The 26,254-nt window shown below is 40.8% G+C and overlaps 1 protein-coding gene across 1 annotated transcript; it reads right to left on the bottom strand.

The window, feature by feature from the left end:
• Nucleotides 1–986: 986 nt before the first annotated feature.
• Nucleotides 987–24,909, bottom strand: chrna1 (cholinergic receptor, nicotinic, alpha 1 (muscle)). Its single transcript, XM_041200250.1, has 8 exons — nt 24,718–24,909; nt 22,217–22,261; nt 21,925–22,034; nt 15,003–15,198; nt 9,955–10,192; nt 8,726–8,949; nt 3,036–3,275; nt 987–1,476 (listed from the first exon to the last, which is right to left on the bottom strand). Exons 1-8 carry the CDS (start codon nt 24,907–24,909, stop codon nt 1,345–1,347), a joined length of 1,377 nt encoding a protein of 458 aa, XP_041056184.1. The 3' UTR covers nt 987–1,344.
• Nucleotides 24,910–26,254: the final 1,345 nt, after the last annotated feature.

Here is a 26,254-nt window from a genome sequence, read left to right on the forward strand (position 1 = left end):
CAGGTCACCAGGTGCACATTGCTTATTGTGAAAGACGTCGACCTAATTAGATGCTGATGTGCCCTTTTGATCCAGCATGGGGTAATGGTTGATTCCGGCGAGCAGCCATTATAACGAGTATGTATGATATTCAAATGTATTAAAATTATATTCCTGACATGGCATGGCGGAAACGTGCAATGACATTGACTTTAGGAGCGGACGATCACAACTTGTTTTTCTACTGATGTTAAATGGATTTTTTCGCTCTTGTGGTATTCTCTGCTCTCACCCACCATGCGCCCATTGTGAGTGGGAGCAGAAAATGCCAGCCCAAATGCTTTTTGTGGTCAATGTAAAAGCAATAGTCTGCAATAATGCTTTCCTTGGATATTGTTGAAAAAGAGAGACATGTTGCCGAAGCCTTTCATCTTGCACTCTTCAGAACAAATGCAAGAATGCCAAATTTCAAAGGACCACAATAATTTATACTACAGGAGAAAAGGGAACTGATTGGTTGGCAAGTTGACTCTGATTTGACAACATGTCCCTCTTTTCAGCAATATTCAAATTCTGTACTACCAAGCGAAGACTTTACTTAATCCATATTTTTTTTAATGTATTACTCATTTACTTAAATATTTGACCGACTGCTCTTTTTCATATGAAAGCTGACACAATATCAATGGAAATTTTAATAAATAAGGGTTATGCTGTTGTGAAGATTTCTAGGGAAATCTGAAGAAAACGCTCTGGTGGGGTCAATGACCTTTTAAAAATCTATTTTCAATTCCTTTTTACGATCACTTTGTTCTCTTACAAAATGAAATTGATCTTCAAATAGTTCAGCTGTATCTGCATTAAATTGAACCATAAATACAAAATGTTGTTTTAATCCAGCATCATTTATCTGTTTATTAACAATCTGTAAAACAAACATAAAATTATATAGTAGGACAATGTTTCTAAACATATAATAATGCAGCCTTCAGATATTAAAGCATGGGTGAGATCATCTTAGTCTATACTGTTCATTTTCTACATAATTATGTCTCTATCAAAATGCAAATGACTTCAAATCTAATTCTTTACCAAGTTTTTACTTTTACGATGATGGTAATAAAAGAAATGTTCTATTACTTTTATGCTTCAGCTGCTTTTTGCATTAATATTGTTTACTAATATGATTTTATTTTTTTACATGTTCAAATTCCGTAAATGTAATACAATGTAAAGCAAAGAAAACTATACATTTTGTTTGGCAGACTACATTTACAAACAGTTAGCCTATTCATCTTTTCTGTGAAGCAATGTCCATTCCCTTTACCAGTATCCAGTAATTTATTGTCTGTTCATTAATAAGATTCAGCCCTGCTGATTGAGTTCAATGAGACGGCCGGTAAAGACACTAAGGGTACCAATAATACAAACCAGCATGAAGACACCCAACAGAATGTGATCAATCACCATTGCAACATACTTCCATTCGTCTGCAGCCTGGTATTGAAGTTAAAAGTAAATAAATATTATTATCAGTCAGCAGCTACACTGAGTCTTTCAAGAGCTGAGTTATTTTCCACAATTTCCATTGCTATTAATGCAGTTGGAAATTTTGAGCTCCATTGAGCAAAAAAAAATATTTGATGAAGCTAAATATTAGCAATGCCACATTTTACTTCTTGGGAATTACTGTGCTGATGAAGGCAAGATATATAAACAACAATGATTTGCACTTTTATAGCACTTTTATTGCAGTCAAACATGACAAGGCCCTTCACAGGAGCACATTCAAACAGAGAAATGTCACTGATCCAAGGACGAAGTCATTAGAAAAGGTTTAGGGACAGAATCATGCTTAGGGTCTATGCAGGTCTAGGGCATGGCTGGTGAGGCAAAATAAATCAGGATGCACAAGAAACCAGAATTGGGGAGCACAGATTTCTCACGGTGTTGTAGGACTGGAAGATGTACAGAGATAGGGAGAAACAAGGTCATGCAGGATTCTGAATTCAAAGATGAGAGTTTTTAAATCCAGGTGCTTAGGGACTGGAAGCAATGAAGGTTAATGAGCACACACATAATGGATGAACAAGACTTTGTGTGAGTTAGGATATAGGGAAGTAGAATATTGGAGGATAGATGATGGGAGGCTAGCCAGGACAGGATTGAAATGATTGAGTCTGAGATAACAAAAGCATGGTTGAAGGTGTCAGCAGTAGATGGCTGAGACAGGGGAAGGGAAAGACAATGTTACAGGAGTGGAAGTAGGTGGGTTTAGTGATGAAGATATGTGGGATGAAACTCATGGGTCAAATAAGATGTTGATGTTGTGAACACTCTGGTTCAGCTGGAGACAATAGTCAGGGATGGGGATGGAATAGAAGTGTATGGAATGGAGTTTTGTGGTTGGGATAATGATATGGCTTTGATCTTCTAAATGTTTATTGCAGTAAATTTCTGCTCATCCAGTACTCGATATTGGACAAACAGCTTGACAGCACATAGGTAAGGGGTTAAGAGAGATGGTTGAGGTAGATCTGGGTGCCATTAGGATACATATAGAATCTGGCATGATGTTTTTGATAATGTTGCCAAGTTGCAACATGTAAATGAAAATAGGATGAGTGTAAGGATAGATCGTGGGGAGACTCCAGAAGTTACGGTTTGGGAATGGAAAAAGAAGCCATCAGAGGAGATTCTACATCTATGACTGGAAAATAAGAATGAAATAAGGCAATGACTGTCCCATTCAGCTGGACAACAGAAGAGGCACATAGGAGGAGGATGGTTAAGTCAACCGTGTCATAGGTTGCAGGCAGACCAAAAAGGATGAGGAGGAATAGTGCACCATGCTCACACAGAATTTCATTTGTGACTTTAATTGGGACTATTTCAGTGCTGTGGCAGGGGTGAAGATCTGATTAGTTCAAATACTTTGCAAAATAAAGTCAAAATTCAAAATCATTCTCAGCATATTGCAAAATTTTAGAACTGGATAAAGATTATTTAACTGTTAATATAAATTAAAATAGAAATAAAGAACATAAAATGCCTACATTGTTTGATTCCTGGTCAGACTTCATGTGCTCTGCAATATATTTGATTCCCTCAATAGCACTTTTCACATCTGGGTTTTTTGCTAGAGGAGTTTGGAAGATGATGTTTCCTGATGCTTGTTTTCCAGAAATGTCAGAGATATCAATGTCCTCAGTAAATATCCTTTTCTCTTGCTTCTCCTTGGTTATTCTTTTCATTGTTGAAAAAAACATGATATTGGGTATAGTATCAATAAAAACCTGTAAAACAAAGTAACATACTAGAAAATCGGTCTCTTGCAATGAATGAAACCATTCTTTGAAACCGAACTATATTGCAACTAATTTTACTACAACAATTTGGATTAAATAACTCATTAAATGTAGAACATACATTTATGAAGCACTATTGGGTGGATGATTAAAAAAATGGACAACAAGCCACAAAAAGATATATTAGGAGGAGTGATCAAAATGTTAATTGAAAAAGGTTTTAAGAAGATTCAAAAGGGAGGAGAGATGGAGAGTTTAGAGAGAGAATTCTAGAACATGGGGCCTAGGACACTGAAAGCATGGCTGCCAATATTAGGGTGAAACAAAGAGAGATACACAAACATCAGTGACAATTTTGAAGGAAGGGGTGGGCAGGAGGTGATAATAAAGGGAGAGAATAGCAATGCTATAAGGGGATTTAAAGATAATGATGAGAATTTTAAATTTGGAGGACCAGCAGCAAATGTAGATCAGCAAGGATAACATTAACTTGCATTAATGCAACTTTAACCTAATAAAACTGAGGCAATGGTACGGAGGTGCGTGTGGATGATCATTGTGATGGACAGCAAATGGAGCTTTAACCTCAAGATGAATAGGACACTAGATGCTGAGGTTGCGAACAGTCTGATTCAGCTTAAATCAGTGCCCAGGAAGGGAAAGTGAATCTGTGGCAAGTATTTAGAAGTTGTGGTGGGAGAACAAAGGTGGTGGCTTTAATCTTCCAAAATTCAACTGAAGAAAGTTGAGACTCATCCAGGACTGAATATTGGACAAGCAGTTTGACAACATGGAGGCAATGGAGGGGTAGTGATGCTTGATGAAGAAACAAGGTTGCCAACCATGATTAAATGTATTCCTGGAGGTTTCATCACACAATTTGCCCCCATGCTCCAGCCATTAGTTGGCCAACACATCCACCTTTGTGACATACTGCCTTCCTGCAGCAATTGGGAAGCAAAAAAACTCATTACCCAGTTGGATGATGCTTGACTGTCAACCAAATAGCTGTTTTTGCCACATTTTCAATATTTTTATATTTGGTAAAGATAAATGTTCAAGGAGAATGACATAAATAAATCTTTTTAAATCTCCTGATGATTTTCTCCAGGGTTGCACACAGCAGTGTTCTGGAGAACCCAAATCCTGGAGACTCTAGGCCAATCCTGGAGGGTTGGCGACCCTATGAAGAAATGAAGCTGGGCCTCATCAACGTACACGTGGAAGCTGGCTTCATATCTGTGGATGATGACACCAAGAGGCAACATGTAGATGTGGAAGAGGGAAAATCCTTAGGGACCCCTGTAATATTGGTATGGGGACAGGAAAATAAGTCATTGCTGGAGATAATTTGGCTAAGAACAGATAGGTAAGGATGAAACCATGGACAGCCTCACTGAGATAATATCAGAAGAGAAACGTTCGAACAAGGTGGTGTGATCAACCATGCCAAAAACTGCAGGCAGGATGGTGAAGGGTAAAGCACCACAGTCACAGTCACAGAGGATATTAATTGTGTCTTTGGTTAAGTCTATTTCAGCACTGTAGCATGGACAGAAATCTGATTTCAGAAACTCAAACAGGGAGTTCTAGGCAAGATGGGCACAGGTTTAGGCAACAACATTTCCAAAGATATTAGAAAGAGACGTCGGAGATGGGAGATGGGTGATTTAGGAGTTTTGAAAGGGAAGGTAGTAGCTCCTGGTGAGAAGGAACTATTCAAAATGTCATTTAGATTGGAGAGGAGTTGGATGGTTAGCAGTTCAGTAAAATGCTGTCAAGGGAGCATGGGGTAGGATTCTTGGACAAGATTAGATCAGAATGCTTATGAGGGTAGGTGGGAGAGAAATTACAGAACCAAGCAGGGACCCTGGAGGGAGATAAAAGCAAAATTCTGCAGATGCTGGAAATTTGAAATTAAAACAGAAAACGCTGGAAAGACTCAGCAGGTCTGGCAGCATCTGTGGAGAGAGAAGCTGAGTTAATGTTTCAAATCCGTATGACTCTTCTTCAAAGCTAGTGAGAAGTAGAAATGTAATTGATTTTAGAGGGGGTGGAGCAGGTGGAGCAAAATAGAAGGCCAGAAGAGCTGGGAGCTAAGGAGAGATTGGCAAAGATGCCTTGGGCACAAGACAAAGGGAGGGTTAATGGTAGTGTTAAAGACTAGAGAAGGTGCTGATAGTGGCATAAAGGTAAGACAGCAGAATGTGTTAATAGCAGAACAACGGTCAGCGCTCTGTGAAAACACAGAAAGCACAGGGGGGTAGAGGGGTAGGAGGGTGGGGAGCCAGACCTTCCTGTTGCTTGCCATTTCAACACATCACCCTGCTCTCATGCCCACATGTCTGTCCTTGACCTGCTGCATTGTTCCAGTGAAGCCAACACAAACTGGAGGAACAACACCTCATCTTCTGATTAGGCACTTAATAGCCTTTTGGACTTAACATTGAGTTCAACAACTTCAGACCATGAATTCTTTTTTCTATCCTCACCCCTTTTTAAAATCCAATTTTAAAAATTGATATTTATTTTTATTATTTTATTTATTTAATTTTTAAAAATCCTTTCCCCCAACCCCTGCCACAGGGCCACCTGCACCCTCTTAAGCAGTATAAAATTCATCACATTTCTACTTCTATTTAGCTCTGACGGAGAATCATATGGACTCAAAACATGAACTTGGTTTCTCTCTCCACAGATGCTGCCAGACTTGCTGAGTTTTCCAGCATTTTCTGTTTTTATTATAGTCTGGAGGGAGTTTTGGCTCAGTGAGAAACAGAAGATGGAGGAATGCAGCAGAGGTAACTGAACAGATGGGACCAAAATTTAGCGACAAAGAGAGGTGCAGCAGTTTGGGAGATGCCACCAAAGTACACAGCTGATCCTTGGAAGGAACCAGAAGCAAAGACATTGACTTTGATGGTCAGTGGCAGGGCATGGTGGCCAGTGCTGCAAGGTGCAAGGTCAATGACAACAAAGGCACAGATGTTAGTGACCTGGAAAGTTGAAGTTTCATAGGACACTGGGTCTCCAAGTAACTTCATCTTTGGCAGTAGATTTTGTGTTGAGGCTATAGCCCCTGTTGTCTTCCTCTCCCTCTTCCATTTCTGTCATTCCTCACCCACACCCTCTTGATGCCTAGAGTTCTGCATTTCCTGCAAAGGGTGTTACCCCTCGTTGCCATTGGACCACAAATCTGACTGTTGTGCCCCCAGTGCCAGCTGTGGCCTTCCTTTTAGATGAGTGATAGTTCTATTGTGATGGCAACATCTCGCCCTGCTCTTCTACCCCCGTGATGCCAGGAGTAGAATGCCTTCAATGCCTAAGCACTGAGTGCTGACTCTCCCTGCAACCTGTGCAGCACCAAGAGCACTTACCAAATGTCAAGTCCTCCTTTGCCCTGCTGACCCTCTTATGGGTCCAGTGTAATGCCCTGAGGCAGCCTCAGTTGGATAACCTACCCACCTCCTATTCTGAAACTGACAGCTTCTAAAACCCTGCACCTCCTCCTTCAAAAAACTCTAAATGAGCTTTTTAACTAATTCTATTGGCCTCAATTGGGAGGGGAGCAGGATTGCTGTCCTGCGCTCCACGGCCTTGGTGATTATTGCTTTGAAATTAACATGCCATCCGGTGCTGGTCATTTTTGGGGTTCCCCTCCTCTGCTCCTGTCTTTGAGCGCCCCAAAAATTCAGCCCATAGTATAGATTACTACCATATATTCGTAATCTCTTCAATGGACAGAAAAACACCAAACTGACAAAGCATATATTTTATGCTAAACTATAAATTGTCATCTACATACAGTCAAGGTGACATCACACATTAAGTAACTGCACAGTACTTGACCTTCACTGGTACATTAAACAGTTTCCTGATATCCACCCAACAAATTATTTTAGTTTCTTAGCTCTTTTCGGGATTTTATCAAGTTTAAATGAAGTAAATCATGAACTCTAGGCACAGTAACTATGAGGTCTGGCTTCCAAGATCAGACTGCACCACAGACATACCTGGTCTGAGAAGCTTGCTCATACCTCAGGACAAATTATTTTTCTCATTAAACAAATTTCATTTGAAGTCACAAGCATTTTCTCAACTGCATGTTAGCACAGTTTTAACCATTTACATTTTCCAAGCATATTAGCACCAAGTTAGCAATCTTGGCAAAAATAGACCATTGCTGAGGAAGATTGTGCAGTATTTTGTGATCAGCACCTGCTTAAATAGATTTTGACACAGGAAAACCTCTTATATTTAGCTGGGAAGCATAAAATCCAATTGAGCAGCAGCTCTTAATGGACTATAAGTCATAGTCCTGGATTTTTCCTATGGCGGGCAGGCTGGGCGGGAGCAGGCAGGGGTGGGTGCGGAGCTGATCAGAATTATCACTGATGTCCTAGCCAATATGTATCCCTCAATCAAAATCACAAAAAGCAGTCATTTTGGCTTTGCTGTTTGTGGGAACTCGCTGTGCACAGATTGGTTGCTGTGTTTCCTAATTCATTGGGTGCATAGTGTTTTAGGGCATCTTGGGTTGTGAAAGGCACAACACAAACCCAAGTTTTTTTTTACTCCTGCCACAATTCAGATCGAGGGTTGCCAGTTTGATCTCCTTAGATGTGTATAGGTGCTTCAAGTTCATAGGCCCCCTCCAGTCCAGATAACACCTGCCTAAAAGTTCTGTTCCTTGCAAGGTTTGCACCTATAGGAATAATCTGTCCAAATGGCACTCTTCCTGGTACTTGAAAGCTCTTTGTCTATGCTTTGCCCGGGTTCAATGGATTACAGGTCCATGTAGACTGCACTCATTCTCACAGCAGACTCTAACCACACTGCTTGCACTTGTACTTTCACAGAATATTACCCTTCAGTACAAAGGTTGGGCAGTCTCCTTCGCTGCACCCCTTACAGCAGGACACCTTCGACAGCAGGACTCCTGAAGCATCATTGTCAAAAGGAGTGCATTTCCCATTTTATCCAAAGCATCATAGCTAATGCAGGCATTTTGATCAACATGAAAGCCCCTTTCCCCTGACCTGTGGTGGACACATGCAGAGAACCTATTACATTAGTAAGGGGCTGATCTTCCAAGAAACAATGAGTTCAGTCTTGCCACCTCAGAGCCTACCAGTGCTCACAGCACCAATTTTGCTAGGATTACAGAACTGGAGCTACAATGATGAAATGCCAATGATTGAAACCAGAAGGACCTTAATTCTGTCATAACCTATTTTTTAAAAAGAGTCGGTGCAAACTCTCGCTCCATCTGCTGTTTATCTGATTGCCTTGTTATTAGCAATGTTCCAGTTTGGGATATCCATGCTTCCTGTTCTGAAATTCTACATAACAATCAGCAATTTGATCTGGTCTTCTGATCCCCTTTTGACTTCTTGATTATTTTTCAAAAAGAATAAAACATATGATGTATATCTCACCTTTCGTACCCACTGAGGCATTGTATGTGTACTTGGAGAGCGATGATGGGTATTAATTACAACAACAGTAATAATGATTGAACTGATGACAAAAATCATTGTGAAGAGCATGTATTTGCCAATTAAAGGCACAGCACTGGAAGTTGAAGGGATCAGCTCAACAATAACCAGAAGGAACACAGTCAGAGACAGCAAAACCGAAATACTCAAAGTCATCTTCTCACCTGCAAGAAAATCGGGAGTTAATGCGGTAAAAACGATATGAACCAGTAACAAGGAGAAGCTTTACCTTTATGAACTATATACACCTGAAATGAGACATAATTTTCAATAGTTGGGCACCTTTTTCTCACTTGAAAAACAGGCAGCTGACAGTTGAAAATCAGGGAAGGTAGGAGGAAACATAGCTGTGATGGTGGACAGAATAAAATCATATCTGAAATATTAAGCTGTAGCCTACTAGCAACTATGGACAATATTAATGTTCTAAAAAAAGGCCATTTATCTTTCAGTTTTTAGATTTTCAGTAGTTGTAATTTATTCTTGCTTTTAGTGCTTGGTATTTAATGATTTGAAAGCATGGTAAGTTGCCAACTGTTGATTGCTGATGTGATAGTATGGTTGTATTCTGTCACAGCAAAGTGCCAAGGAATGTGTAGGATAAAAAAGTTTCATAAATGAATGCAAAGTGCACTGAGAGGGAATGAGTACATGGTAGATAGGTAGAGAGCATGTATGAGTGAATGTAGGGTGGATAAAGATGGAATACATGTAAGATGAATCCAAAGTACACATGAGTCCAAGAAAGCTAATAATTATAAAAGAAATGAAGGAGGCTGAGTAATTGTTAAGTTGAACAAAATAGTATGAGTGAATATCCTGGAAGTTGTAAGGTATTAGACAAGGAATTTGTGAATGAAGACAAAGTAAACTAATATTACATGTAATTGTAAATGTCGAGGGTAAGCTGTAGAGAATCTAAAGCATCATAAACTGTTGAGGGAAGAGTTTAAGAGACAGATTTAAACAGCTAAGAAACTAATGTGGCTGAAGAGCAGAGAAAATTAATAGAGAAGGCAAAGAGAAAGAATTAAACTAAGTAGAAATGTACATTTCTACAAAATAGTACAGTTGGGACAAACTCTAATTTTATTTTACATTCATAGAACAGAATGAGCTTCTTTCTGCAATAACAAATTGCAAAATATATTCAAATATTCTTTTCATACCTGAATCGGTTGGCAAGTAAAATACCAATCCAGTTAAAAAGGAAAAGAGCAGACAAGGGATGATGACATTCACAACAAAATAAAGAGGCAGACGCTGCATGACAAAGTGATAGGTGATATCCAGGTAAGGAGTGTCGGGGCAGCAGGTGTAATACACCCAATGTTTCCATCCACGATAATCTTTCATTACCCACTCTCCACTCTCCATGAAGGTACTCAAATCTGGCCGGTCACTTTCCTGAATAAGAACCATAACATTGTAATTATATGTTATGTTAAATCGACAATTAAATTTTATCTAAGAGAATGGAAATATATTATTTTAAAGTTCCTTGCACACATTTTTAACAACTCATTATTCCCTTGTTTTTGAAAATTTTCAAAAAGGTTGACAAGTCAGATCCAAGGAACTTTAGGCCCATTGGTCTGTCAATTGTAGGTAAGGTGCTTGTTAGGATCATAACAGATGAACTTTATGATCACCTGGATAAAGATGGAATCATCAGAGACACTCAGCACAGCTTCTGGAAAAGGAAACATGTCTTACCAATTTGCCAGAATAAGAGGTTATGAGGTTAGTAAATGAGGGCATCACAGATATCATCTTTTTGGGTTATCAGTGATCAAGCAATCTTTTACATCTATTCCAGCAGGCAAATGTCTCATCTGAAAGGCAGCATTTCCTCAGTACTGCACTGGAGTGTCAGCGTTGATTTTATGCTTAAGCCCTGCAGTGGGACTTGAACCAACAACCTTGTGACTATCTTCATAAATAACCTATGGAATCATCCATAAGTTTGTGGATGGTACAAACGTGTATGCAAGTGTTTGGACTTTGGAGTAGAAACATGGGGTACACTGGAAAACAGCGCCAATAGCTGTCAAATGTTATTTGCATGTATTTGAGAAAACCAAAGCCAACTATAATTATGTTTTAAGTGGAACAGAACTGAAATCAGTTGAGAAAAGAACTATTAAATATAAAAAAGCCTTGGTTATACCATATTTAGAATACTGCATACAGTTTTGATGCCCTCAGATAGTGGTTGATAAAAATACTTTCAAAAGATTCAGAACAGGGCCAAAAGAGCTTAAATAATCTTAGGCTTAAAAAGCTATCTCTATTTATTTTGAGATCATAGGCTTCAGAGTGATTTGATAGAGGTCTATAAGATAATTAAAGAGCTAAATTGTGTTGCTAATGATAGTTTAGATCAGGACTTATGCCAATAAGATTAGAGATGGATGAGATGTTTGACAGTTCTCGTTTTCCCAGAGGATAGTAAAACTGGGGAATGTGTTGCTGGCTTGTGCAGTGAATGCTGACACTCTGTATACCTTCAAAGAGAACTGGATCAATTCCTGGTGGGAGCAGAAATCATAGCTTATAAAATACCAAGTAATATAAGCAGTCAATATGCTCTCCTCACTCGTTTCGATTACCTAAGGAAGTCGAGAAGAATTACAATTTTTTTTTCCCCTAACTGACCTTGGGCTTTTAGCTATTAATTTTGCTCTCCCGGGAGGCTACATGGTGACTGGTGGAGGGGCGTGGAGGGATTGGAGTGGATGGAGGTGGTGGGTGTTGTCTGATCATGATGCTAAAAGCATCATTACTGTGTGGGATAGGCTTGATGGACCAGATGGTCAGCCAGTTATTTTCATACACTTGTATAACATCAAGCATGTTGAATTCTGTTATCGTTGTCTCCTGTTCAATACTTTTTACTTTTCATACTTCAAAGTGCTTAAGATAACATCTATAAACTCCCTAGTGTAAACTTGCATTAAAATGTGGTGCTTGGAAACCAGATAAACCTGCTATTTGAGGTAAATCTGTTTCTCTGACCTGGCCAACTACTCAAGATCTTTAGCATTGGTGATTCACTTTGCACTAAGGAGCGTGTAGCAAGTTTCAAACGGCAGTTAATCTGAACTATATCTTTTAGCACTCTCGCCTTAACCCGAACTGAAATCATAAATCTTGTGAATCCACAGCATAACAGAAATGTTTCACTTATTTTAAGGAGTTGAGAGTCACAAATCATTGCATAAACACCACAATTTATAAGAGAAAATTATTATGACGATGAACTGGATTAGCCTTTATAAACGAGAGAATCTACAGATTCAGTAATTTAATTAATTATTAAAAAGCTATACAAATGGAGGTCATCATAATTACAATTAAAATTATCAGTTTTTAAAATGTTAATAAAGGGTTAATAAAAATTACAGTATTAATTTAAATGATAGAAACACTGTTGTTTCTTTCTAATCCAGAGAACATTATATTGATATATATGACAGCAACATGACCAATTGCATTATATGTGGTAAATTTGATGACTGCAGAGCTTATTAGAATTGTCTTGTAACACAGCCTGGAATATATTCCCAAAATAATCACAACTCTGTGCAATGTACAGTAACAATCAGTGAATGGTCAGGGATTAGATACAGAGGCGTGTGACTGAATTATTTAGGGTCAATATGTGCACAAACACTTTGTATTCAAGCTTAAAAATGACAAGATTACCCAGGAAACCTCTGCTCTTTCTGGTTTTTCTTTGACTCTGGTCTTGCATCATGTCTGAGTTACTTATATAGAATAAAAACAATCCTGTGATATCACTGATGTAAAGCAAAATGCATGTCACATCCTAGAAATCCAAAACAATTTGCATTTTGGACATAACAATATTCATATTCTAATAATACAATTTTCAGAAATGGCAGGAATATAAAATCTTTTGCACATTTTAACATTGTTGGAGTTCCATATAGGCTTTCCATGTAGACATGATCCTCGAGTTGTGGGAAAAAGTTCATTGTCTATTGTTGTCAAAACAACATGGATTTTCTCTTAATTACTTTCTAAGAGACAATCTTAGGGACAGTGAAAAAATGAGGGCAAGTGTGATGATGGGGCAAAATTTGAGCTTTCAGTTTCTGATATTATATTATAACAATATAGTATTTTTTGCCACTAGGGGTCGTCCATGAGCTTTGTAAATTCTAGTGCCAGAAAGCAGAAGTATCACCTACAGTTCTCACAGATTTAGGTAAATATTTTTGCAGGTCTTCTCCAGGGCACATCCCAGACCTGAGACCGGTGAAGAATTCATCCCTTGTTTCATATATTTACACCTATCCTGCACAAATGGATATTGACTTCCTCTATTGGATCGAGAGAAACTATAATAGAGAAAATTAGTTTGAGGCTGTTGAAAATTAGCTTGGGGCTCTGTATCAAAGCATTACTATGACAATATCAATTAACAAGTTTCTTAACCACAACATAATATTGCATTCAATATTTCCCACTACTTAAATTTGTGCAATGTGATTGGAATTCTGCAATATTCCCTATCAATTATTTTTATTGAAACCTTTACATATCTGGAAAAGTGCTAATTTTTGCATTCAGGTTTATTCACTCTGACCTCCTATACTAAACCCAATTTTCTTGGACCTGCTAACAAAATGACAATGCACTACTCATGCAGGCTTGTGGCACCTGTAACAGTTGTAATGGTCACTGTCCTTGTGACACCTGTAACAGCTGTAATGGTCAATGTCCTTGTGACACCTGTAACAGCTGTAATGGTCACCATCCTTGTGACACCTGTAACAGCTGTAATGGTCACTGTCCTTGTGACACCTGTAACAGCTGTAATGGTCACCATCCTTGTGACACCTGTAACAGCTGTAATGGTCAATGTCCTTGTGACACCTGTAACAGCTGTAATGGTTGCTGACCTTGAAGAGAATCCAGAAACAGCAGCCATGATGCCTCCACCTGTGATTCCTGTATCACTTCCCCATAAGAAAAAGAGATTTCAATTTTTGGAGCTACGGGTATTTGCTGTCTTCCCAGAGTGGGACTGAGTGCCAAGCTTAAAGCCCATTTATTTTCAGTCTCCCTTAAAATCAGTGAACCTCTGGCACTGAAGGAGGAAGTTAGGCTGGTAAGCAGTTGTGCCCCCACCCCCACATTGCCCTTGTATTGGTAAAATGCCTGCCTCCCTAAAGCCATGCCCCAGAAATCAATAGGCAATATAAAGGAATCAAAGACTGGGCATAACAGGTCTCTGTCCATTTTCTTTCACTTTGTACTTGGGATTTGAGAGTCCTCCAAGTGCGTATAAGAAGAAAATTGGCCCTGGTGTATTATAAAGGCTACACTTTTGGATCCAAGACATGATCCAGGAGTTGTGACTAAAATATTTAGAGTATAATTTAAAACATATAAATAGCTGCATTATGATGATCCTTCACTGGCTCTGTTATAGTTGATTAAGTACTTAAGAAGATATGAATGTAAGGTCTGGAAAAAAATCAGTGCCATCTATATAGACAATTCAGTGTCGAGGGATTATAAGAACTCATGATACTGCTCACACTCTCTAGCAAAATTTGCTCCAGGTATTTAACCAACTCTCTCCTGAATTTGCTAATATGATCAGCTCTCATGTCTACCTTGGCAATCTATTATATCTATTCACCATCCCCTGTGTAGAGTACTTAAACCTAACTCTCTTTTCATACTCCCAGAGGCTATTTCCTCTTGTTGTAAAATCTGTGACTATGTTAAATATATTATGGTAGGTTTTCCTATTCCTGTGCCTGAAGCTATTAGATTATTTTGGTGCAGCAATTACAGGAAAATTGGACAGGGAGCAATGCCCTAACAGACACTGCTAGATTTTTACATCCATGGACAGAAAATTAGGCAGGTTCTCTAACTGACATGGGCTTCCCCATATTCACTGTGCCCAGACAAGTATTCAATGACCCCTGCTGGGCACCTCGCTTGATGTAGGGTATAGATAGGATTGTTTTGCCCATATTTGAGAAATTAAGACCAGGCTACAGAATGGCCACTTGGACAAGGTCTTGGAGGGCTGCCGGTGACAACTGGTTTGTACCTCAGTGTAATGCAATACATTCAGAGGAGGAATTAAATTTAATGTGCAAAGCGGGTGCTTTGCTTTTTCAAAATGCGACAGTAAAAGGTAAAATTTTGGGTGAAGATTTAAACATACCGGGAATATGGCAACTCTTGTACCATCATATGTCCAGATGCCCAGCTTAATGCTGCAATTTTGTTGGTCAAATGGGAAATGTGTTACAATAATTTCACAATAGCTTTTAAAAATTGCCGGAGGTGTCCAGACTATTTTTCCGGTATAATCCAAAAGCACCTTTGTCATATGAACAATGGCAAAATCACCGTCAGCACTGTGAAAGACAAAAAACAATTATTACTGAGAACTGTACTGTTTCGGTAAATAGCAATATTTAGAGAAACAGCACTGTCCATGTGAACAGCTTCTTTAGAGAGCCTTAGATATCTAAGAAGAGGATTTAATTTTGTGCCAAGTTCCATGTTATCACAGTCCTGTAATGATTCAAAAATAGATACAAAGGCATGAATGTTTCCTGCGTCAGGCGGGCTTGGCGGGAGCGGGCAGGGGCGGTTGGAAAGCCGACCGCTGCCTGCGCTCGGCTCCGCACATCAATTTCATGCGGGTGGGCCAGTTAAAGCCTGCCCTGCATGGATCGCGAGCATAGTGCTACCTGTGCGGGAGGGGGGAGAAGAGAGAGAGGGCCTGGTGGCACAGTTCACGCATGCGCATGAAAGAGCGCTCCAAGCTCCCTGAGGTAGCTCCGTGCCTCAGGGAGATTGAAGCGCTTGTTGAAAAAATTAACAAATGCAATAAAAATTCAATGTCACATGAGATGGGACACGTTTTTAATTTCAAAATAAAGCTTTTATTTAATTTGTATTAGCTTTAGGAAACCTCATCCCGCTCATGGATGAGGTTTCCTAAAAAATGTAAAGGCCCCTTGGCATTTTCGCCTGCCCGCCAACCGTTAGGTAAACTTCAACTTAATTACCTTGTTAATGACCTTAATAGGCCCTTCAATTATCAGCGGGTGTGCAGCCGACTCTGGCATGCGCCCGCCGAATGAAATATCATGACAGTGCACAGTGACATCCGGACGCAGGCCTGACGTCATCGCACATCATTTTACATTCCGACATTTCGGGTGGGCGCCGGCATACCAAAGGTAAAATTCTGGCCAAAGAACATAATTGATACTGCATGTTAATTTTGAATTTGTAAGGCTCCCAATATAAGCTAGATTGATACAGTAGGCAGGATTTTAAAGTCCCAGTGTGGATAATTGTGGAGGTGGGCAGGTGTGAAGATTAGTGCGGGCAGCCAGCATGCTGATTGTTCACCTCCATTCTTACTGCTGGTGATTTTGCTCAGAACCAGTGAAGGCATGCCTTGGCAATGCATCCCATTTGGAAATGAGACCTTAATCTTGTTAATCAGCTTATTGTCATCTCATTAAGGGCCAATTTGAAATTGGGTGAGGATGCATAGGTTGCATGATGGACCAGGGACAGTTCAAGTACATGGAGGTGGTATGTCATGGGGAGCCATCGACTTAACTGGGACCATAAATGGGAGCATGTCTGAAAGGAGCACTCAAGCCACTGGCACACACCATTTGGTATGTCAAGGTAGCAGAGTGAGTGATCTGTACGCTCCAGGCAGTGGAGGGGAATTATGGCCCACCAGGGATCATGAGGCCATAAGAGGGAGGGATGAGCTCCAAAATTATTGTGAGTGCAGCTGAGCATAAGCAAGGCAACAAACTGGTGACATTAGGTTGAGCAGCGATGAGGAACATGAGGAGGGCAAAGGGGAGGAACAAGGGGCAGTAAGATAATGGAGGCCATACCTGCAGCATACCGCAGACATGTCGGAGAATCAATGCCACGGGAAACTGCCTATCCAAGCAGATATCACTGAGATTTTTTTGGTCATCACAGAAGACCTCAAATCTCACAGTATTGCTTGTCATGCCCTGGAAGTAGCTGTGACAGTTACTGCGGCCTTGCAGTTCTTCACCTCTGGCGCCTTCAAAGGATCAGCTGTGGACCTTGGTGGCATCTTGCAAGTGGCAGTACATTAATGCATCTCACAGGTTACTGATGCCCTGCTTGCAAAAGCTAGGTAGTATATACAATTTCAAATGGATGGGATCCTGCAGGCACAAGGTTCAATGGGATTCGCCTCCATTGCTGGATTCCCCCAGGTGCAGGGCACCATTGTTTGCACCCATGTGAGGCCATCATGGCCCTGTTCCTGCACCCACTCCAAGTGTTGCCCCATATGGTCGTCCATGAGGTTGACCACTCTGTCAATGGAGGAAGTCGCGTATTCAAAACCCTGTGCTATGGCGGTGAAAATGAACTGAATGTACTCTTTCATTCACAACCCATGACCCCCTACTGCCTTAGAGAACTGACATGTGGTACACATCTCTCTCTGTAGGTCAAAGTGGAGGCCCTTTTCCTGTGAGTCCCGAGGCCCTGTAGTCATGCCCAGCTGAGCTTGGCACTGTCTGTCCTCCATCCTCCAAGGGGGATTGCCCATAACTGTCTCTGCTCTCTCCCCTCTTCCTGCATACCAGTGCCATCCTATTCACCGAGTGCCTCTCTAAGTGTGCATTAAGACCAACCGTTGTGAGTGTATCTGTGTTGATACTCATAAGGCGTGACAGTGCTAGTTCTGATGTCACTATTTCTTGTGATGGCCCTGGTGCCATTCTCCCTCCAAGATAGGAGCTGTCAGAGACACAAGAAGAGAGCACAAGAACTAGCCTTTGACAGCAGAACACTTGGCAGTGTGGACATTTCCCAAGCAGTCAAATCTTTGGCATACTGTCAGAAGCGTGGGGAGAGGAGTGCATTCTACTTCGTTCATCCACAGATAGCATTATCTTATCACTCTCTCCTCCTGGTATTCCCATCTCTCTTTCGCCCAGTTGGTCTTGTGGGGCCACCCCGGCTACTTCCATTGCTGTTTCCTCCACAGCGGTAGCGTTGGCGAGTTGGGTCACTCTTCCTACCCTAATATACCCAACTATCTTAATATCAATTGGGATTCAAACAATATAAGGGGCACTGAGAGAGAAAAATTCATGCAGTGTGTCAAGGAAAATCTTTTCAACCAATTAGTGACAAACCCAATGAGAGGAGATGCAATTCTAGACCTAGTCTTGGGGAATGAAGAAGGGGAAGTGGGTGAAGTGACAGTTGACGACCATATCGGGGACAATGATCACAATTCAGTTAGATTTAGCATAACCATGGAAAAGGACGAGATAAGGCAGGAGTAAAAGTCTTGAACTGGGAGAAGGCTAATTTTGCAGAAATGAGAAGGGACTTTGCTGAGGTGGACTGGACAGCACTGCTGGAGGATAAAACAGTGGAAAACCAGTGGGAAGCAGTAAAAAGCGAGATCCTAATTGTACAAAGTAGACATCTCCCCTACAAAATTAAGAGTGGTACTGCAAAATCTAGACCCTCTGGTTGTCTAGAGGAATACAGGGGAAGATCAAACAGAAAAAGAAAGCGTACGATAGGCACAAAGAACTAAGCACTACAGATAACCTAGACGAATATAGGAAGCGCAGGGACGAAGTAAAAAAGGAAATAAGGAAATCAAAGCGAGGGCATGAAAAAAGATTAGCAAGTAAAGTTAAAGATAACCCAAGGATGTTTTACCAATACATTAATGCTAAAAGGTTAGTTAAGGAAAAAGTGGGACCTATCAGAGATGAAGATGGAAACTTGTGTGTAGATCAGATGCTGTGGGAAGAGTTTTGAATGAATATTTTGTCTCCGTGTTTACAAAGGAAAGGGAGGATGTAGATATAGTAGTCCAGGAAGAACACTGGGAGATATTGGATGGGATAGTCTTAAAGAGAGAGGAAGTACTCGAAGGACTGAAATCCTTGAAAATTGATAAGTCACCAGAGCCAGATGGATTGTTTCCGAGGCTGCTGAAGGAAGTCAGGGAGGAGACAGCAGATGCTGTGAGGATGATTTTCCAATCTTCACTCGGTACAGGGGAGGTACCGGAGGACTGGAGAAATGCAAACATAGTTCCATTGTTTAAAAAGGAGTCAAAGGAAATGCCAAACAATTATAGGCCAGTTATCTTACATCGGTGGAGTGCAAATTAGTAGAATCAATCCTGAGAGATAGGATTAACTGTCATGTGGAAAGGCATGGATTAGTCAGGGATGGTCAGCCTGGATTTGTTAAAGGAAGGTCTTGCCTCACAAATTTGATTGAATTCTTTGAGGAAGTGACAAGAAGAATTGATGAAGGTAGTGTAGTGGATGTTGTGTACATGGATTTTAGCAAGGCATTTGACAAGGTCCCACATGGCAGTTTGGTCAGGAAAGTAAAAGCCCATGGGATTCAGGGTAATGTGGCAAATTGGATAAAGGGTTGGCTTTGTAACATGAAACAAAGGGTAATGGTCAATGGATGCCCTTGCGAATGCAAAGTTGTCTCAAGTGGCGTTCCACAGGGCTTGGTATTGGGACACTTGCCGTTTGTGTTATATATTAATGATTTGGACATGAACATGGGGGGCACGATTGTGAAATTTCCTGATGACACAAAGATTGACCGAGTAGTGGATAATGTAGAGGATAGCCATAATCTCCAAAACTATATAGATGGGTTGGTGAAGTGGGCGGTAAAGTGGCAGATGGATTTTAACATAGAGAAGTGTGAGGTCATACATTTAGGGAGGTCAAACAGTTACAGGGATTACACAATAAATGGGAATATACTAAGACGGGCAGATGAAGTGAGAGATCTTGGTGTACAATTACACAGGTCTCTGAAGTAGGCAGTTCAAGTAGACAAGGTTATAAAGAAGACATATGGAATGCTCTCCTTCACTGGCAGAGATATAGAATATAAAAGTAAGGATATAGTGTTGGAATTGTATAAAACACTGATGAGGCCACAACTGGAGTATTGTGTGCAGTTCTGGTCACCACATTACAGGAAGGATGTAATAGCTCTGGAGAGAGTGCAGAGGAGGTTTACAAGAATGTTGCCAGGGTTAGAATAGTGTAGCTATGAGGATAGATTGGATAGGTTGGGGTTATTTTCCTCAGAACAAAGAAGGCTGAGAGGTGACTTAATTGAGGTGTACAAAATTATGGGGGGAATAGATAGAGTAGACTGGATAAAATTGTTTCCCTTGGTGGAGAATTCTGGAACCAGGAGACAAAGATTCAAGATAAGTGTCAGAAGGGGTATAGGGGGGACAAGAGGAAGAACTTTTTTACGCAGAGGGTAGTGGGTGTCTGGAATTCGCTGCCCAAGTTGGTGGTAGAGGGAGAAACTCTAAACTCTTAAAAAGTACCTGGATCTGCACCTTAAGTGCTGTAAGCTGCAGGGCTATGGGCTGGGTGCAGGAAGGTGGGATTAGAAGGGGCACCTGGGTGTCCTCGGGCTGGCATAGACAATATAGGCCGAATGGCCTCCTTCTGTGCTGTAACTTTTTTATGGTTCTATGGTTCCTCCTTTGAAAACCCTCGCCCCAGAGAGAGAGAGGGTCACCACTGGAGTCTCTGGCCAATGCCAGCTGCTCACTCACATAAGAAGCTGCATGTACTAGGGCTGCCAGATTCTCAACAGTGCTTTGGCTCTAGGCCTTGCTCAGTAAGTGCCCTGGACACACACTCCTCTCATGTCCAAGAGCAGCATGTACCCTGAGGCTCCTCAGCTGATGTGCCTGCTGGAAGGTGAATACCGAGAGGCCCGTCATTAGGGCTCGTGTTGCACTCACGTGGCCAGAGCAAAAGAAGGTCATTAAACCTCTTGTGGTATTGCACCCACTTCCTCCAAACTAAATGCCTGCTGCTGACAGTTGTACCCACCTGCAGCCAGGTCCGTTTTGTTTGCTGGCTGGCCTTCTCCTGCCACTCTTCAAAAAGAGGACTTCCCTGCTCTTCCCTGTCTCCAGTGGCACATTAAGGTCAGTAACTGACACATGAGGGGCCTGGGTGCCAGGCTTCTGCTTCTCCTCTTGTTGCCCTGATGCTTGCATTCCTGCTTGCAAATGGCTGCTACAGCAATACCTGTTGAAGTGTGTTTAAATAGGGACTGAATTTCAGCATTCCCACCTCCATCCTGCATCCAACACTGCTAATTGGTTGGCCAACCAGCCACTCCAGCCTATTAGCTGCCTATGTCTATGACTACTTTTCCATACACCTGGGTAGGGCCAGGACCTAGAAATGGTCCTGATGTTGGGTTCCTGACCCTGGAGGCAAAATCTTGCCCTCTCTTCATGTGCTATGGCATAATACTGGGGATAATTGTAATGCTACATATCCAACAGAAATCAAATGGACGGGCAGTCAAAATCCCCCAAGGTCATTTGTTCACCTTGGAGCCACCAGGAGTTCACCGGTTAGATTTTCCCCTGCTCCAATGAGTTGTGAAAGTCTTTAATCTTTAACTCCTCAAGTGGACAAAATGCAGAAAGAATCCAACTCTCAAGGACCACTTTAATTCAAGCTAAAAGTTTTCAGTTTTTGAAAGAATTAGCGTTAAATGATTGCAAAGGTGTCTGTGTCCCTTTAAATCCTATACCCCTCTCATTTCTCTATCCGTCACAGCCCCCTGTTCCTCACAGCCCCTGGTTCCTCACAGTTCTGTGTCTCTCACAGTCCCGTGACCCTTTCAACTCCCCTGTCCCTTTCAGCCCATTTCCCTCACAGTCCTGTGTCTATTGCAGTCCCGTGACCCTTTCAACTCCCCTGTCCCTTTCAGCCCATTTCCCTCACAATCCTGTGTCTCTCACAGTCCTGTGCCCCTCTCACTCCCATTTAGTTCACAGTTCCATGTCCCTCACTGCCTTCCCTGTGCTGTGTGGCCTCCTTCCCCTCAAATGGAGCCACAGTTAATCTTCTATACTGGGTGGATCTTGGACTCTGTGGGAGATAAAGTTAAAACTGATCACACTGTCAAAAGGATGGCAGTAATGGGTCATCATGATAAGTAAAAGTTTGAAGATGCCAATGTCACTAAACTAAATCCATAAATTTTAAATATTACTGTTTACTTACTTATTGTACAGAACAATGTCTGGGAGCCAAACGTCAGAAGAGGGCACCCTGATCTTCTTAACTCCACCATAATCAGCTGGTTTCCAGCGAAGCTTCACATCAACCCATTGCTAAAGAAGAAACATTTCACAAATGTTTAATTTAATAATCCCTACCACCTTTAAATGTAGCTAGTTAACAAAGTACTACATTTTAGAAGCAGTACAAATCTAGTTAAACATTTAATAGAGACGTTTCACTTATACTAAAACAAGGAACCGAGCAACTGAAAGCAATTGTTTTTCCTTGTTACCTGTTTCAGGCGCACGTTTGTTTCCACAATTTGATTTACTTCATCCTAATAAACAAATAAGGAGGCTTATTATGAAAAATATATACATGGAAGATGCCCTTGTATTCCATTATTAAGGATGAGGCAGAGGATGAGGAGAAGGAATAGGAGAGAACGAAGAAAGGAGAGCAAGACAGAATTTAAAGATGTTGCACCTCACCAAGTATTATCAATCTCAAAGACTATGCATACAACATGGATCCAATGAAAACCTCAGCAAGATGAGCATTAGAACAGTATGCTTCCTCAAAGTGGTGACAGGGTACCTGTGCCAGCTACTGCATGGGAACTTGTAGCCAGCGTCATCTTTCTGTGCGTGTGACTATCAAGATGATCACACTAAACATACATTGAAATGGAATGGGCTCATTTCAGGCAGCCATGGTAATCTCTCTAATATCAGTCAGGCTGCAATGCAGGCACACATTCATCAAGTGTCCAACACACATTGCAGGAGAGCTGAGGAATTCAGTGCCTCTGGCAGCAACAAGTTAGTGTTTTCCATCTTTTTGAGGTTTCTGCCTTTCCCCAGCTTCAGGGGCAATAGATGGCACCCATGTTGTTTCTTTGATCTTCTACAATTAACAGTATCAAATATCTCAACTGGAATAGCTTCCATACCCTTAGTATAGAGATTCTGTGTGACAGCAAACAAAAGATCCAGCATTAGATTTACTGGGTGTTTTTACAATGCATTCATTCATCAGAATTCAGTCTTCCCTAAGTTCTTCAAGGAGGAATATCAAATCAATGTCAAAGCCTACCCCCACTCCCATTGATAATGATCTCACTAAGAGTTGCACAAATAGCAGGAGATTAGAGCTCCAATGAGACTCATGCTTTTAGCAAAGTACACAAGAGATGGACATTCCAATTGTAAAGATGTGCCTTGCCAGGCTGTGTGCGATTCTGCAGTACGCTAAAGCTCCTGTGTCCCATATCATGCTGTGGCCTGCACAAGGTAGTCATCTAAAAATCCCTGGATATGGACAATCTTCAGGAAGTGGACCCCACTTGTTTTGTAAACAGAAGTATATGGAGGAGAACTTCAGGGTGGCCATCACTTTGAGCACTGCAGATTCCATTGATACCTGCAATGAAGAAAACCTATCCCTGATGTTGCTACAGTGAAGTATGTAGACTATAAATTTTCCTGTTAGGTGTCACATACCTTTGAAACTGACCTAGGAGCCTGCATGTAGGTGTGATGATTCCTCAAATATTCTTAATTTCAGGAAAGTGCTATTGTGTTCTGGATCTCATACTTCTGAAGCAATGGACAGCCTTCTATTCAGCTTCTGCTGGGAAGTTGACAAATCCTCATCAATTTCCCATTCCTCCAGCTCTCTCATGCTCTGCAAGTCACCCAGTGACTCATCCTCCCATTCATTATTTAATTCCCCCTGAATGAGCTGGACAGTGAGATTGGAAAAACAAGTAACACTAAGGGTGTGTTGAAATCAAACATGGCAAAGCAGCATGAGTAGGATTTAGGTTCAGGGAATTTATGAGTGATTTGACCCCTCCTTCATCATCATCCTTATAGTCTGGAGGAAGAAGTTGTGTCTCTCCTGCTCCTCCCTTTGCCCATTCTTATCTTCCTCTTGCTCATCATTCCCCCTCCCCCAGTGGTTGGCTTGCAGGAAATTAAGAGTTCAAACTAAGAATGAGTGGCCATCATATTGTGGGAGAAGACAGGGAAGGGTATCGAAGCTTGTGGCTGTTTGTTGCTTGCTGAATGCCATCATGACTGTGTAGATACGCAGCTACTATTGTGGCACCAGCACTCTGCCCTGATCCCCCACAGAATGGGCAATGTGCCACCCATTCTGGTTCCCTGCTCAGCTCTTTATAAGAGGTGAGCTCCTTGCTGTTGGCAATGCTCCCACTCATGCCATGCCTCTTTCAAGCAGCAGAAATGCCTACTGCATCACCAGATTGGCAGTAACAACCATTAAAAGGGTAGCAGAGCCCTGACAACAACTGCCAACGCTTAAGCCTCAAAGAGAGACGCTCAAGCATAAATGTAGGGAGAGATGTCTATTTCCCTAGGGATTTAAACACTTTGTTGTGCAAATATTTGACTGTTTCTCTGGAGTTCCATATGTTTCCCAACAAAGTTATGCCAGAAGATTGGGACTCTCCTGTGGAATTTCAAGGCCGTTGAGTCCTTCATAAGTTCCAACAGCTGACAGTTTATGACAAATCACATAGCTTGTAAAATTTAGTTCTGAAATCCAATATAATTGTAAAAGTGTATGACATCATTGTAATTTAATTTCAGGTCCATATCGCTATCTTTGTGGCCTATTTTGTTGTACTCTTAACCTACTTAAAACAGGTAATGTAACTAAGCACTGCATTAAGTAAGAGGATTGTTTTTGGTGCGGGAGAGGTGGTGAGAGATTGGTAAATGTAGAGAATCATTCTTCCTTAAAGAGAGAAATTTGCTTGGTTCATACCACATTGATGAGTTGAATAAGCTGCAGTCCCACTGTAATATTAACTGATTGATGGTGACTCTCCACTGGACGAATCACCTTGTTATAGTTTTGGAATAATTTAGCCACCAGCCGAGTCTCATGTTCAGAAGCCAGCACCAGCCCTGAGAAAAGACGAGATAAAAGTATGATTTGCGAGGCATCTACCACCATTGAATCTCTGTAGCTTTACTTCAGCCCTCACGATACTTTTGAAGTAAAAATTTAGTTCCTTAAATTGTAAATTATTACTATTTGCACCATTTTCTTTCTCCATATTTTCTCATTTTACTGCATCTTATTTATTCAATTTTTCAATTGACTTAAACGAGACACCATTCTTTGTTGATGTGCTTTTGTTGATTTGTTAATGTGCTCTTAAACTGCGCATTGATAGCATTTAATCTCTCTCCTACTCTGTGGAAATGGCACTTGGGTTTCATTTTGGATTTGCTTCAATGGCCAATCCATACTTGGAGGACCATGGACTTCCACTCACAGTACTGTTCGGAATCCTTTGCAGGATAATTATATTTGACTGCAGTAATTTAGACCAATTATTATTTGAGATTCAATAAGTATCCTGCTAAACAACTAGCCTTCTTTAACTGATGCTTCCCCAATCTCCCCGCGTGGCTTTAGCGTCCCCGTAGAAATTGTGCAAAGGGCCATTTGCGCCGTTTCTGCGGGGTTTCCATGGATGGACCTTCCAGCGGGAACTGAAAAAACCGGCTTGGGAATTATTTCTCCAAACATTGGCTTTTCTAATATTTACAAGATTTGTTTAAAGAAGTGCAAATTATTTTATCGTTCACCTATTTAGCATTCTAATACAATATTTATTTATTTGAACTTGCCATTGATTACATTTAATTTTGAACCCCGTCAAATTCATCCGTATAGACTAATTAGCCTGTTTTTCTTACACTAAACAATATGTATATTTTAAATACGCGCAGAGCACACACAGATGCCAGATTTAAAATGTCTTAACAGTAATAATTCGTGTTTCTTTCCGCTAATGTGATAATATCGTATATGCTTTCAATATCCCAATTGAAACTATTGTAACGAACATATGTACCGAATACCTTCTTCTGTAACATTTTATTAGTACTTGTATACTTTCAATGGCTGGAATATTTTAACATCATGTCCAGAAAGAATTTTAGATTACCCCACGTGTCACATTACAAAACCTCAAAACAGCTGCTGCATATCCACCACTAAACAAATACATCCTTAAAAAGTAGTCTCACTTTTGGTTAGCAGCCATATCAAATTTCACGAAACAATTCATATAAGTTCCAAAATAGCCCCATGGATCTTCGCTGTCTTATTACACGTAAGGATAAGGAACAGAGATATGAATGAAATTAAATAAACGGGAACATATAATATACAACTTTCAATATATGGTTGTAATTCTCTATTATGACCTCTTTTAATTCGCACTGGCTCTATCTTTGGATAATGCATTACTAAAGTGAATTAAAGATTGGACTAGTTTAGCCCGACC

The sequence above is a fragment of the Carcharodon carcharias genome, chromosome 12 (assembly GCF_017639515.1).
Source record: "Carcharodon carcharias isolate sCarCar2 chromosome 12, sCarCar2.pri, whole genome shotgun sequence".
Lineage (NCBI taxonomy): Eukaryota > Metazoa > Chordata > Chondrichthyes > Lamniformes > Lamnidae > Carcharodon > Carcharodon carcharias.